Source organism: Mirounga angustirostris, unplaced genomic scaffold (assembly GCF_029215605.1).
Source record: "Mirounga angustirostris isolate CCGP_5_RB_7025 unplaced genomic scaffold, mMirAng1.0.hap1 SCAF_14, whole genome shotgun sequence".
Lineage (NCBI taxonomy): Eukaryota > Metazoa > Chordata > Mammalia > Carnivora > Phocidae > Mirounga > Mirounga angustirostris.
Window position 1 is genome coordinate 58,191,146 of NW_026991722.1, and position 15,955 is coordinate 58,207,100.

The 15,955-nt window shown below is 35.0% G+C and overlaps 1 protein-coding gene across 8 annotated transcripts in view; it reads left to right on the plus strand.

Moving 5' to 3' along the window:
* The window catches only part of ANKRD12 (ankyrin repeat domain 12), a 122,098-nt gene that overhangs the window by 34,974 nt on the left and 71,169 nt on the right, over positions 1 to 15,955 (plus strand). For all 8 annotated transcript variants that reach the window (XM_045887035.3, XM_045887038.3, XM_054510359.2 and 5 more), the window contains one exon: positions 10,066 to 10,213. In XM_045887035.3, coding sequence (XP_045742991.1) covers positions 10,066 to 10,213 — 148 coding nt within the window. The remainder of the gene's footprint in view (positions 1 to 10,065; positions 10,214 to 15,955) is intronic.

Genomic DNA, 15,955 nt, shown 5'->3' on the forward strand with positions numbered 1-15,955 from the left:
CCCTTAAAATTCACTCATTTAGTGTATAATCTAGTGGTTTTTAGTAAACTTACAAAGTTTTGCAGCCATCATCACAATCCAGTTTACACCCTTTCCATCATGGCTAAATGATGCTTGTGCCCATTTGCATTCAGTCCCTATTCCCACCCCAACCCCCAGGCAACCCGAAATCTGCTTTCAAAATTAGGAATTTTAAGTTTTCAGAATTTGTTGTTTTCAAAAACTGTTTTGGCTATTCAGGATCCTTTACATTTCCAGACAAATTTTAGGATTACCTTGTCAGTTTCTACAAAAAAACCTGTTGGGATTTTTAGTAAGGATTTTATTAAATAGATCAGTTTGGAGAGTATTGACATCTTAACAGTATGTCTTCCAGTCCATCACCACTGAATATCTCTGTTTATTTAGGTCTTCAGTTTCCCTGAGCAATACTTTATAGTTTTTAGTGTACAAATCTTGCACTTCTTTTGCTAAATTATTAGTGTTTTATTCTTTTGGATGCTATAAGAGTTAATTTCATTTTGGGTTTTTTATTGCTAGTGCATAGAAATAGAATTGATTTTTATATAGTGATTTTGTATTCTGTGACCTTACTGAACTCATGTATTGGTTCTAAAAGTCTGTGGATTCCTTAGGATTTTCTACAAATGGGATCATGTCCTCTCCGTATAAAGATAATTTTACTCTTTTCCAGTATAGATACTTCTGTTTTTTTCTCGCCTGATTGCACTGGCGATCTCTGCCTTTGATTAAAATGATTAATCCATTTACATTTAATATAATTATTCATAGGGTTGGATTTACATCTGCCATTTTGCTCTGTGTTCTTACATGTTTCATATTTTTTTTGTTTTTCTCCCATCTGTGCTGCCTTTTTTTATTCTAAATCTTTTTCATTGTACTATTTACATTTCTGATTTCTTAAACTTCTTAAATTTCGGATTTCTTGAATTGTAATCTTAAGAGGTTGATCTCTGGATTATAATATGCATCTAATTATTGTAAGTTAATATTGACTTAATTCCAGTAAAATATAGCAGCTTTGTTCCTGTATAGCTCCAATTTCGTCCCCTTTTTTGGTGTATCTATCTATAGATTCATCAACATTTGTTATTAACTCCAAAATAGACTGTTATGATTTTGTACAATCTTTTAAAGAAATGAAAGAAGAAAGGGGAAACACATACAGTTCTTTTTACCTACAAATTTACCAGTTTTGTCACTCTTAATTTCTTCTTCTTACAGACTCAAGTTACTGTCTGGTTGTTATTTCCTTATAGTCTCTAGGAATTTCAGTATTTACTGTAAAACAGATCTTCAGCCATGATTAGATTTCTCAGTCTTCATTGATCTAGGAATATCTTGGTTTTGCTGTATTTTAAAAGCAGCTTTATTGAGATATAATTCACATACCATATGATTCACTTAAAGTGTACAATTCAGTAGTCTTTTATTTTTACAGAGTTGTGCAGTTATCTCCACTATTGATTTTAGAGAATTTTTACCCAAAAAAGAAACCTGTGTATCCATCAGCAGTCACTCCTCGTTCTGTCCCCAACTTTCACAGCCCTAGGCAGTCACTAATCTGCTTTCTGTCTCTGTAGAATTGCCTATTCTGGATGTTCCATACAAATTGAGTTATAGAATTGTGGTCTTTGGTGACTGTTTTCAAAGCTCAGTTTTGTTGGATATAGATTTCTTAGTTGATTTTTTTAAAGAAAAAAAAATTGAATGTCACCCTACTTCTTTCTTGCTTTAACTGTTTCTGATAAGAAGTCAGCTGTTTTGTACCCTTGTCAAGATGAATTTTTTTTTTCATTGCTTCTCTCTCTTTGACTGTCATGTGCTTAGGGTTCCCTTGTATTCTATTTGGGGTTTCTTGAGCTTCTTAGATCTGTAGATTAAAGGCTTTCATGAAATTTGGAATATTTACTGGTTTTTTTTTTCATCTCACATCTGCTGGTGAACATTTCTAATACGTTTTCAGTTACTCTGCTTTTCAAATTCAGTATTGCCATTTGGTTGTTTTTTTTTTTTAAGATTTTATTTATTTATTTATTTGAGACAGAGAGCATGAGAGAGAGGAGGGTCAGAGGGAGAAGCAGACTCCCTGCCGAGCAGGGAGCCCGATGCGGGACTCGATCCTGGGACTCCAGGATCATGACCTGAGCCGAAGGCAGTCGCTTAACCAACTGAGCCACTCAGGCGCCCCATTTGGTTGTTTTTGTAATTTTTCTTTATTAGTATTTTCTGTTTGATAAGTCATTGTCATACTTTAATTTTTTAAACATTGTTTTATTTCTTTATAATAACTGTCAAATCTAGTATTTGGGCTTACTCAGAGAAGTTTCTATTGAATACTTTTTTCCTTGCTTTTTTTGTATGTCTTAATTTTTATTGAAAACTGGACAATTTAGATGATACACTGTAGCAGTTCTACAATTCTGGGTTCTCATTATTTCCCACCGGAAAGTGGTAACTGTCGCTGACTTTTTTTATTTATTTATAATAAAATGTTAAGAATTTATCTGCAGTATTTGTCTCAACCACTGGCATCCATTTTTTTTTCTTTTTCTTTTTTAGTCTTGCTTCCACAGAGTTACCCCTGTCTGTGTAGATTAGTCAGCAGCAGTTGATTGGTCAGAGGTTGTACTCAAATACCAGGAGCCATAAGACTTCCACCTTCTGTTGACAGACTTGCCTGTGTGTTGAGGAGTGCATTCAACATTCAGGCATTTTTGTTTTTTTTTTTTTTTTAAGATTTTATTTATTTGACAGAGCACAAGCAGGTAGAGCGGCGGGCAGAGGGAGAGGGAGAAGCAGGCTCCCCACTGAGCAACGAGCCCGATGTGGGGCTCGATCCCAGGACCCTGGGATCATGACCTGAGCCGAAGGCAGACACTTAACTGACTGAGCCACCCACACCTCCCCTCTTCAGGCATTTTTGAAATCTTCCCTGGTATTTACTTTCTGTTGGGCTCACCCAGGTCTTCCCTTTGCTTGTGTGCACTCATCTAAGGATATGTGGAGAGCTTGGACCCTCCCAGATTTCCTCTGCATGTACACACCGTCTCCCAGTCAGGGAGGGATATGTGGAGAGCCTAACCCTTCTCAGATCTTCCTCATACATTAACATAGCTTCCCCTCTCAGCCAAGGATATGTGCAAACAAATCTTATCTGGTACACCCTATGGCTCTCTCGTTTCTGCAGTCTCCTTGGTAAATATCTGGCTTATTCACCAGCTGCTGCTCTTCTGCAGCAGGATCACAGTCTTAGGCTAATAGGACTATGCATTGTGCCCCCTCCAGTTGTTTCCTACCCTGTTTGCTATTTTTATAAACAATGCAGCTGGGTGTGGGCTTTTGGCCTTCTGTACCAATTCAAGTTGACACTCTTTGGCAACAAAGATGCTGGTTTTCATTGCCAACCCCACCCCAGTAGCACTTCATGCAAACTAAGCATCAGCCAGGGAATGAAAGCATTCTCCAGGCAAGAATGCCAAAGACACTCACTGTTCTTGAAAAAAACATCATTTTTCTTGAAAAAAGAAAAAAGGAAGTTTTCTTGAAAACTTAAGCAGTTTTTCTTGAAAGAAAAAAGCTTCTCAATTTGTTGTTTGCTTTTTTCAATTTCTAGAGCCTTGAAGTGGTTGTTTTGACAATTGTCTAGATTTATAGTCGTTTCCTGGGGAGATAAATTGCCAGTATCTTCACTCCACCATAGACAAGTTTCCCCAAATAAATTGCCAGTATCTTCACTCCACCATAGACAAATTTCCCCAAATGTGACAAATCTTAAGCAGAATGGTTTCATTATTAGTTTTATCTAAACTTATATGGGATTCTTAATGTATTATATACTGTTTTATGACACTAAGCATAAAACAACAGGTGGTTAAGGTATGATTTAAATCTTTATGAAGACACTTAACTAATTATTCTTCCTGTTTGTCTGAAATGTTTTGCTCTCAGGACCCCTTCAACATAATCAAAGATCCCAAAAAGGGGCACCTGGGTGGCTCAGATGGTTAAGCATCTGCCTTCAGCTCAGGTCATGATCTCCAGGTCCTGGGATCTACCCCCACACTGGGCTCCCAGCTCAGCGGGGAGTCTGCGTCTCCCTCTCCCTCTGACTGTTTGCCTGCTTGTGCTCTCTCTATCTCTCTCTCTTAAATAAATAAATAAAATATTTTGGGGGAAAAAAATCCCAAAAAGCTTTTTTACATGTGGGTATATCTTGTTGATATTTACAGTATCAGAAATTAGAACTGAGAAAAAAATTAATGTTATATTAACTGGTTTAAAAAAACAGTAAAACTATTACATGTTTACAAACATAATATATTTTCATGGAAAACAACTATATTGGATATATAGCTATATCCAAAACAAAAAATATTAGAAGAGTGTCCTTGGTTTTGCACAGATCTTTAATGTCTGATTTAACAGGAGACCACTGAATTCTCATCTGCTTCTGCATGCAGTGTATTTGGATATCACTTGTCATGTAGTCTCTAGAAAACTCTAGTATGTATTCTTGAGAGAATGAGCAAGGTACAGTAACACCTTACTGTGAGCATATTTCTGACCTTGCAGATCCTCTGAAATGGTCTCAGGTACCATACTTTGAGAATTGCTCTACCATTGTAAGAAGCACATTAATGGAAGTATTGAGTGTACAATGATGGGACAAAAATGGAGAGAAGCAATCAACTGTAGAGGGTTCAGGGATGGTTTCACAGTAGAAAAGATACTTAATCTGAATTCTCAAGGATGAATGTGAGTATGTGGCCAGCAGGAAAGTGGAAGCGGAGGACAGTCCAAGATGTAAAAAAGACATGAATTTTAACGTTACAGTAGTACATATAAAGTCAGGATGTAGCCTGTGGAGGATGGAGGGTAGGAGATGAGCATTAGACACGGGCCGGTTCATTATGGCCTTATGTGTCTTGCCAAGGAACTTGAAATTTATCCTGTAGCCATTGAGTCAAAAGGGAAGGGCTGTGGTAGAAAGCAGTTAGAGTGTTATTTTAAAAATCCAAACAAAAGGCAGTGTGGGCAGCGGCTATGGGGATAGAAGGAAGTTGGCAGATCTAAAAGATGTTGAATGAATCAAACTTGAGTATGTAGAAAAAGTAATCTGGGTCCACCCTGAGGTTTATTATTCCCTGAGAAGGAATCCAAGAAATGGAATGGGTTGTTTTGAGAAGAATGTTTGGTTTGTACTTGTTGATTTGGCCATTGGAACATCCAGCTGGAAGTATTAATAAGCAGTTAGATAAAAATCCAGAGCTCAAAACAGCTCATTGGAAATAAATATATGAGGATTAGTGAAAAAGTAACCTTATCATTATGGAGATGTCACCCAAAGAGAATGGAGAGAGAATGGAGGAGAGTATACCCGGAGGAATTCAAATATTTAAGAGTCATCAAGAGACAGGAAATGAGGACAGAGAGAACCAGGAGAGGCTAAACAGAGAAGAGTAGCTAAGGGAGTCTGTATGCCAGATGCCACAGAGGTTAACAGGAAGGGTGAGGCCATTGGATTTTGTCAGTTGAGATACCTTAAAATGACTTAAAATGACTTTGCTTGGTAAAGGTAATTTCAGTAGAGTTTTAGGGACAGAATGCAGTGCTAGATTTGAGAAGACATTAGAACTTCTTTTTCTAAATGTTTGAATATAGTAAAGGTTACATTTGTGAAATTATATCTGGGCTGCTTGATATCATTTTGGGGGTTGAATTTATATGGCTGAACTTGTTAAAACTTCTATTCTTCCTAGGTACTTTGTATGTAGCTTTTGAAAGCTGCCACTAAATAAACAGTGGTGGCTAAGCATTGCCTTCATAAAAGTGTAGAAACAACTAGCAAAAAGCAAACACTTTTCACTAACATACTTCTGTTAAAAACATTGCTTTGGTAAGTTAAGAATGCTTATTAATCGGGCGCCTGGGTGGCTCAGTCGGTTAAGCAACTGCCTTCGGCTCAGGTCATGATCCTGGAGTCCCGTGTTCGAGTCCCGCATCGGGCTCCCCGCTCGTCAGGGAGTCTGCTTCTCCCTCTGACCCTCCTCCCTCTCATGCTCTCTGTCTCTCATTCTCTCTCTCAAATAAATAAATAAAATCTTTAAAAAAAAAAAAAAGTCTCCTCACAATTCTTGAAGTATTTTATCCTTTCAGTGCTAATCTGTGGGATTTTTTTCCATTGATTTTAGTTTAGAAATTATTTTGTACTGTTTTCAGCTGTAAGTTAGTATTTATGATCTGTAAAAAAAAAAAATCTTTGATAAAACCTATGAAAATCTAAAATCTAAGTTAAATTCATGAAGTGTGAAAGTGGCTATTAATCATTTAACCTGCTAAGTAGCTGTCTTATCCTTTTCATCAACATACTTCAGACCTTCATTATTTTATATCCAAGTGATAGTAGAGAAATTTTTATTTTACTGTTCAAGTAATATAATACATGTTGGTTGTAGAAAACTTAGAAAATACATAGAAGAATAATGAAAATAGAAATTGCCTTGTAAAAAACCATCAAGAATCTAAGATTGCATTGTACACTGTCCTACTTGAAAGCTAATCAGTTTCAAGGATGCCGGCAGGAGATGCGAGACTCCTGAGTGGGATATAAAGGAAAGTTAATTTCTCATAACAATAGCAGTAGCCATCTATCAGCATTTGTGCCTATAACGTTAGCCCTATTTCTCACAAGGGGATGCAAAGAGAGCCAGGTGACAACTACATATAAAGGGGGTTGCAGTACAGGAGAGGAACCCCAGATCTTTTATAATGGGCAGTAAGTCTACCTGACTTACTCCCCCTAAAGGGAGAAATTATTTATTATACAGAACAGTATACAGATCTGCCCTTTGTGCTCTAGGGGGAGATGCTACCTTCCAAGGATGCTACCTTCCAAGGCTGTTCTCCATATAGATATTCTTGAAAAGATAGTCCAGAACAAAGGGAGTTAGTGTCTCTGTTTGTAAGATGTGCAGATATGCAAGAGAGCCATGGAGAATTCTCTCCCAACACACCAGTAATGCTGCTACCTACAGATAGCTCTTCATATTTAAGGTTGTGTCCTTCAAGAGTTTTCTATTTTTTTATTTCTTGGTAAATTTTTACCTCTTCTTTTTTCCATCTTACTGAGTTGGTAAAGGCTACCAGTATATTGTCTAACAGTAACAGTGATAGAAGGTCATACTCATCTTGCCACTGATTTTTGTTGTCATTGTTTTTTTATTAATGTATAGTAGGCCCCACATGTTTACATTGATTTCATTACTGTGTATGTTAGCTGTTGTAGGTTATTGGAAGAATAACAGAATTAACATAAATGAAAAGACTTAAAATATTTTAAAATAATCTAAGAGTTCTAGACTTTTCTATGTCATGGGCACAGAAGAATGTGCCAGTGATTTGGTAATACAGAAATTTCAGGACAATCAGATGTAACCATGTATTTTGAAAGTTTTTTTCCCCAGATCGGAAAATAATTTTTAAAGTATTTAAGAATCTCACAAAAACCTTTTGTTCAAGTAGTACTAACCAGGATGTTTTACTTTACAGAGAACAGAACTGGTTGGTAGCAGTTAGAAATACTCACACTAATCACCATATTGCAGAGGAGAGTGTGATCAGTATGTTCTTGTAAACATTTTCCACTTAACATGTTATCAAATTGGTTTCTTTTAACTTGTTTTATAGCACAGAACAGTATCTTTATTTACACAGGTTCAAGGGAAAATGGACATCTTCACATTTTTCTTAGATTCTATTAATAACAAAGATTCCTATTTCTAAGGCAAGTCTCTAGAATTTCGTTGGTTAATCTTTGTATTAATCATGCCTTTTTATTTCTGATGCTTTGACATCTGGGGCCTGCTGACACCAAGGAGACTACTGCTTCCAGGGCTAGCCAATTCCCAAAGATAGTAAACAACTCACTTATGACCAACATTTCATATGCAAACCGACCAATCCAGAGTCCAGACCCAGCCACCAGCCGTATCTAACTCTCCCACCCTGGGCCACTGTCCCCCTACCCTAATAAATGACTCTAGAGCCGGGTACCAGACAGTAAGAGAAACAACGCCCATAGCCCAGAAACTGCTGACGTTACTAAAAATACCCAATCCTGAGCCCACTTACTCTGCCTTGCCTTTTCTTTCCTGAGGAAACCACAATAAAAGCTTTTCCCCTCATTTCCCTTCTCTCTTTCTGCTTCCTAACCCACCTTGGTTTGTGTCCCTGTATAGTGTGGCGTGCCCCCTCATCTTGAGAACTGTAACAAACTGTCCTTTCAGTGGCAGTGGTCGCCTTGTCTGTCAGCTTCACCATACATGAGTAATAATAAAACCTACATTCTAAAACAACCTTATAAAGAAAATACATGCCTGTGAAGCTCAATATCAATGGCAGAAGTGGAAAAACAGCTCAAGAGGATTTAATTTTATAACTGAGAAATAAATAAAATGAGGCTGTTATTCTTCAGTAATCTTTATCAGTTAAGATATAAAGAAGTCACATTCTCTTCCAGATTTTGTTAATAGATTTATCAAAAATGAATGTAGACTCGGTCAAAATGTTATTTTTGTCACCTGGTAAATTCAATGTATAGTTTTTCTTTAATCTTTTGATGCAGTGAATTGTCTTAAGAGAGTCTCTAATAATGAACTATTCTTGTATTCCTTGGCTGAACCTTGCTTGATTATGATATATTATCTTTCTAAGTTCTAAGACACTAAATCTGATTTGACAGTTTATTTAGGATAGTTTATTTTTGTGTTTATTTCATAACCAGTTTAGTTTATAATTTCTGTCTTATATTCTCTTTTGGTATCAGTTTTATTTTAGGCTTCTAAGATGGATTGTTACTTCTTATCATACCTTCATGCTTATAGTATTTACATGACATGTGAAATATCTGTTCCTTGAATTTTTTTTACTCTCTTGTAAAATCTTCTGGGCTAGGTACCTTTTTTAAACTTAAAATCTTTAGCTATGGATTTATGGTCTTCTATGATTATTGATCTATTCAGGCTTTCTATTTCTTTCATGAGCCAATTTTTAGTAATGTATGTTTTCTAAGAGAATAGTCTATTTTTCTAGGCTTCTTAAACTTTTGGTGGTATAAAAATGAATACAGTATTTTTTTTAACTTTTTAATAACCGCTCTGGGGGTTTGATTTTATTGATAAATTCTACTTTTTTAAAAACACACTATTTAATTTTTCATGCCTCTTCTTCCCCCTCTTCCTTCATTTTCTGTCTTGGGTTGAGAGCTGGTATCTTCTGCAATCTGAGTCTACTAATTTGCTTCTGAGAGTCTCTATAATTATTTTATCTGTCATTTATTATCATCACTATTCTTTTTTAAAAAATATCTATTTGAAAGAGAGAGAGAGAGAACAAGCAGGGGGAGGGGTAGAGGGAGAAGCAGACTCCCTGCTGACCCCAGGATTATGACCTGAGCCGAAGGCAGACACTTAACCGACAGAGCCACCTAGGTGCCCTCATATCACTATTCTTTTAAGGTCTCCTGCTAAGGTGATAGGGCTTAATTCTTAGTATCTAGCAGGTTTTTCATAAAGGAGTCGTTATAGCCCAGTTTATATGTGCAGTACCAATTTAGATATTTGGATTATAAATGTGAACTTGATAATGGTTGTAGACCATGAAGGTAGGATACTCACCTGAATGGGTGGGCACAGGGTATTAACAAAGCACAGTATGTTTAATTATATACAGAATCGCTTTTTCAGGTTTATGTATTTGTTTATTGATGATTCATCTATATTATACTTAGATACAGAGTTTTATTATATTCAAGATATTTTGTTTTATTGTTATTTTAAAATTCTGTCAAGTAAAAGTAGGGGAATATGAGACAAGTTAAAAAATGTTAAATTTGTTGAAACTGGGTCTTGAATACATTGAAGACAGTGGTTTACCATACGTCTCTACTTTTGTATATATTTGAAACTTTTCTTCATTAATTTTTAAGTACTGTATTGCTTAGCTAATATTGTTACAACTTTATTCATATTTGATTTTTAATAGAGTAAAGACAAGATTGCATCATATAGTAAAACTCCAAAAATTGACCGAAGTGATGTGGGCAAGGAGATGAAAGAGAAATCATCCATGAAACGTAAACTTCCTTTTACCATTAGTCCATCAAGAAATGAAGAACGAGATTCAGACACAGGTAGAATAATTTGTTGTTCTCTGGTAAAATCTTAATCATTCTTTTACTATGATTTTCTTCATATCATTCCTCTTGCACCCCATTTTATAGAGAAATATTTGTATTTCAGTATTTCAGATTTATCATTTTGGGGCAGAAATTCATACATTTCTCACCCAAACATGATCTCTAATCAGATAACAACAATTTGCTTCTTTCCTTACTCTCCATGTTTATTACAAATCTCTTACCACTTTCAAAACTTAATTTCTTGGGGAGCATTTCAGTGATGAAAATTTACTGTGATAGGGAGCGTAGGATATGTTAGAGGTGAAAAAAAGTTGTTGAGTTTTTGTGGACACACTATTGAACCCACCAGAGAAAACAGTATAGGCAGTTTAGATTCAGAAATAAATCCGAAATATGCCCTCCCCAACCCTGAAAAAGAATTACTGAGGTTTATCGCCTAAGCCCAATTCATGGTACCTTTTATCCTCAAAACTCTCATATGTCAGGAATGATCCTTGACATCAGTCAATCCCAGTTGTTCACAATAGATTAGAACCTCATTACCGCAATCTACTAAATCACTACTAGATTGTGTTCTACCCCTGCTAATCATTTCTTGAAACTAAACTTCAGTGTTTGATACGTATTTATCATAATTGTTTTATCCCTTGCATAAAATACTAATAATGAACTGTTTTTAAGAATGTTTCAGCTTCACTCACAGAAAATTAGTGTTCTGATCTGAGTTTATATACAGAGATTATATTCTGCTTATACTTTTCTAACCATTTTAATCATCAATATGGAAATTATCTTGACTCTGGAATCTGAAAATACTCTATAAAGGCTTTTGAAATGCCCTATGCTAACATAGCTTTAGAAAGTACTTAAATTAACTTTCAGGAGGTAGGCCTCCTTTTGTGTATTTTGCTGTCTCTCTTAGCTTGAATTAGAAATTCTTATACATGACATTTTTAATCCTTGAAAATTGTTCTTTTTTGCAATGATTAAGATATTTTGTGCTTTGTTCATTTTAAGTTACACTGACTTCTAGAGATTCAGTTTTTTTTTCTGAAGAATGACTCCTTATCCTTAAGCAGTATTCTCAACCTATTAGTTGATCACTTAGCTGAGAAGGTGCGTATGTGCCTTTAGATAGATAAGATTTAACTTTTCTCGTATTTTTTCCCTGGAAGTCCTTTTGTTTGTCATTTTTAAAGTACTTGCATTAACCAGGTTTTGTTTTCCAGTGACAGTGATATTTTTACTAGTAATTGAAGAAGGGATTTAGATAGATTCAAAGAATGTTAATATATTTTTAGAAGTAAATAAGATTTCAAAATAATAAACTTCCCATGAGAACCTTGTTATCAGATCAGCTAGATTATTTGTCTTTTATTTATTGTAAAATAAAGTAGAAAATGTTACTTAGGCACAAAGTTTAAGCACTGGGTAAACATAATGTAATTCAAATTTTATTTACTACATTATATACTTTTTCCCTGCTACAGTTTTTCCACTGCGTGAATGTAGCAGAATGTTGCAGCTTGCTCTCATTAAGATTGTTTTGTAACAAATTCCTAGATATCTTTTGGAAAGGTTATATGCTAACACTAGACAAGATTTTAATGGATTTAAACATTTTTGGTAGGCTAAATTTACAAATTCTAGTAAAAAGTAGATGTAGGCTTTAGTTTTGCTTGTGCATGTGTACACACACACACCCTGCCCCTGCCCAGAGCATTAATAAGAATTTCCCCAGGCCCAAAGCAAAATGCCTTATTTACAATCCATCTGTCTTATTTTCATAATTAAAAAAAAAAAAATGTAGAATCCAAAGTACTATCAAGTGGTATTTTCCATATGAAAATAATTATAGCACCAAGACCCACATTTGACATTGATCTTTTTTTATAAAATGTACTATATTTTAAATGATTAGTTAAAATTATAAAGATATAAAGGAAATATTTACAACATATATGACAATCCTTGTTTCTTAATATATTTAGTATTTAAAGGTCTCTGAAATGTGAAGAGAAAAAAAATGAGAAAATGGAGAAAAGATAACAAGCAAGTAGTTTAAAACAACAGAATTGCTCTTGGCAGAGAAATATATATACAAATATTCTTTAAGATTTTATTTACTTATTTGTGAGAGAGAGAGAGAGAGAGCATTGCTGGGGGGAGGGTCAGAGGGAGAAGGAGACTCCCCGCCGAGCAGAGAGCCCGATGTGGGACTCGATCCTGAGACTCCAGGATCATGACCTGAACTGAAGGCAGTCGCTCAACCAACTGAGCCACCCAGGCGCCCAGCAAAGAAATATATTTTATTTATTCAATAATAATCAAAGAAATACAATTTGTAACAATTGAGAAAATTGTTGACCTAAATCGTACCAGGTAGTCACTGGCCAGATTACTTTAGTTGGTCTAAATAATAGGAATATTTGTTGGAGGTAAATATGAAAACATTTATCCAGAACTAAAGTTTGTTAACGTTTGACTTATTCTTTCTTTTGGGATTTAATCTGTATAAGTAATTGATGACAATGAAAATTATCTTTATCTCCACTTCATCTATAATAGCAAAAATAAACCCAGGAAAATAATGTCAAGTAATAGAGAATTTGTTCGATTATGGTAAATCCAATGAAGAAATACAATTTTTACTCTTAATAACATTGTAGAAGAATACATGAAATGGGAAGATACTCATAGCATACAGAATTTAAAAATAGGTTATGAAATAATATGTACTGTTTGAAAGCTTATGTATATTTATATTTGTATGGATGTGTACACAGGGCATATATTAACACACACATTGAAAGATAAGATTGTTTAAATATAAAAGACTATTTCATTGTAGAACTAAGCCTGAACTAGTGGGTGCATTATAAGCCCAGAAAAAATTGTAAACCCTGACTTAGGTTAAGTAAAAGAATGGGGAGTTGGGAATAAGGAGAAAATGTTAACAATGCTCCTCAGCTTATCTCTCATAGCAAGGGAATAACTGATGTCTACAACTGAAATATATAGCTTTTAAAAATAATTACTTAAAAATTTTAATCTTTATTTAAAATTCTTTCATATACATCTACATTTATTTGTGTTTATGTTTTAGTATATGATATCTCTTTTAGAGAAGAAGCAATTCCTTTAGCTTCTTTCTTTCCTTTCCTTCCCTTCCCCTTCCCCTTCCCCTTCCCTTCCTCCTTGCCTGCCTGCCTGCCTGCCTGCCTGCCTGCCCGCCCTCCTTCCTTCCTTCCTTCCTTCCTTCCTTCCTTCCTTCCTTCCTTAACTCTGTGCCTAATGTGGGGCTTGAATTCATGACCCTGAGATCAAGAGTAGCCAGCTGGGTACCCTAGTTTCTCTTACGTTGGATTAAAATATAATCTTTCAGCTCTTTATTTTTAAATGGTACACATATATTTTTCTATTTGTATGTAACTTAATCATCCCCCCCCCGGCCAGTTCCTTTCTCTTTATATATATATTAGATTTTTGCAATGATGCTCACTAGATGTTAACATTTTATTTCCAGGATTTGGGGTCATTTTTTTTACTTTCTCTGTTTTTTGTATGGCTTGAATTTTTCATAATTATTTCTGTAAAACACATTTTTTTTTTTAAAAGATACTCATACTATTCAAGGAAGGCTCAGTGGTCACCAAAATCAGCAATAATGCCATCAAATGGATGAGTCATTCTTAGTCTTTATTTTGAGATACCATAGTGTGTGCCTTAAACTCCCTAATTCTTAATTATTTAATATTATTAAGTTGTTAAAAGATAACACTATAGGGGCACCTGGGTGGCTCATTTGGTTAAGCCTCCCACTCTTGATTTCAGCTCAGGTCATGATCTCAGGGTCATGAAATCGAGCCCCACATTGGGCTCTGCGCTCAGGATGGAGTCTGCTTGTGATTCTTTCCTTCTCCCTCTGCTCCTCTCCCCTCAAATAAATAAATCTTACTTTAAAAAAGATAATACTGTAAGAAAATAATTGTTTGACTAGACAAAATTTGGGAGAAAATTACAGCATAATTTGAGGTCATGCCAGTGGATCCTTATAGCTGTATCATAATATTTATTTCAGCAAATTGCTAATATATCTGCTTATATCATTTCAGTATCTATCCCATGTTGTCCTATCAGAGAATTCCCATAAATTTTGTCCCATGAAATGTTAAGGGTCAATATATAGAGTGACTCATTGAACCTATGGAAGCAACTATTTATCTAGAAGACAAATTATTCCTTATACCTACAGCTTACTTTATCATTTACTTTTAGCTTTTACTTTCAGTCTTTCCTTATCTAGAATCCTGGCAGAATAAGTTAATTATAGTTAAAATAGAGGTAAATCATAGCATAGTATTTATTATCAGAGGCTTTGGAGTCTGATGTCAGACCAGCGTTGAGTCCCTGCTCAGCCCCCTATTAGCCCTGGCTAAAAAATTTGAGCCCTTTATAACTCTGATTTTCTCATCTGTAAAAGTGCATGTAATACCAACTTCAGAGAATTTTGATCTTTAAGTGACATAATATGTAAAATCAGTTTGTGATAATGTTAATTAAAACAGAAAACTAAAAAAAAAACAACAACAAAAAAAACAGAAAACTAACACTGGCTTAAATAGATTGGGATTTTTTTAATCTAATGTACTAAGACTAGGCATAAGCAGTCCAGAGTTGGTATAAGTAGTTCAATAATGCCATCAGGGACTGGGATGTTTTTTAATGTTCTGCTCTCTCACCCTTAACTCGTACATGGGCTTTGTTCTTAATATTTTGCTTTATAGTCACACAATATCTTCTGCCCCCTCCTGGGCAGAAAGTAGGAGAGGAAGGACCAATGACAAAAGTATCTTCCAGTGAAACTTTGCCTTTTTATTGATGAAACAACATCCCTAGGAACTCTTCTGCCTACATCTCATTGATTAGGCTATCCTAGTTGCAAGGAAGTCTGGAAAGTTAACTGCTTTTAGCTGGGCATATTGTCACCCTGATCAAAATTGGAGTATTTCTGCTAAGTAGGAGAGAATGAATATTGGGTAGGCATCTTACAATACTGACACTGTATGTAGTTTTTAGTATGGTAATTAATAACTGAAAACTGCGGTTCTGTAATAGTTACTAATGTTTCTACCTAAGTTATCTTTATTCCTGCATTGTCAATCAAAAAATCGTACTTTTCTAGTCTAATGGCATTCAAGGGAAAGCCACAATCCCTTGATATGAAAGTACTAAACAGCTCTCTTCAGGGTACACGTGAGAGTCTCTTATTGGCCTTGAAACTAAATTTGCGATTATTTTGTTATGAATAATGACATCACGAGCATCTTTGCAGATTGTATTTTTATTATACCCTGAATTCTTTCTTACTCATTCCCAGGAGTGGGATTACAGAATTAAGGGTTAAATATTTCTGTGATGTTTCTCCAAAGTAATTATATAGAGGTACAAAACCACCAGCGGTATATGAATGTTCTTTAACCTCAAATAACATTGGGGCACATGTTTTTCTTTAGGTTTGATTGATCTAATATTCTATAGAGGTAAACCAGTGGCACTTCATCATTTTAGTGTGTATGTTTAAATAAGAGAAAGATACAGTGTCCTTCACTTTTTAAAAATACTTGTTTTCTCTTCATAGGCATTATTTATTTACTTACTATTTTTTTTCTCTTGGCATGTATAGATAATGCGGCATGAGAAAATCCAAAGAGGCACAGTATGATCTGTTCC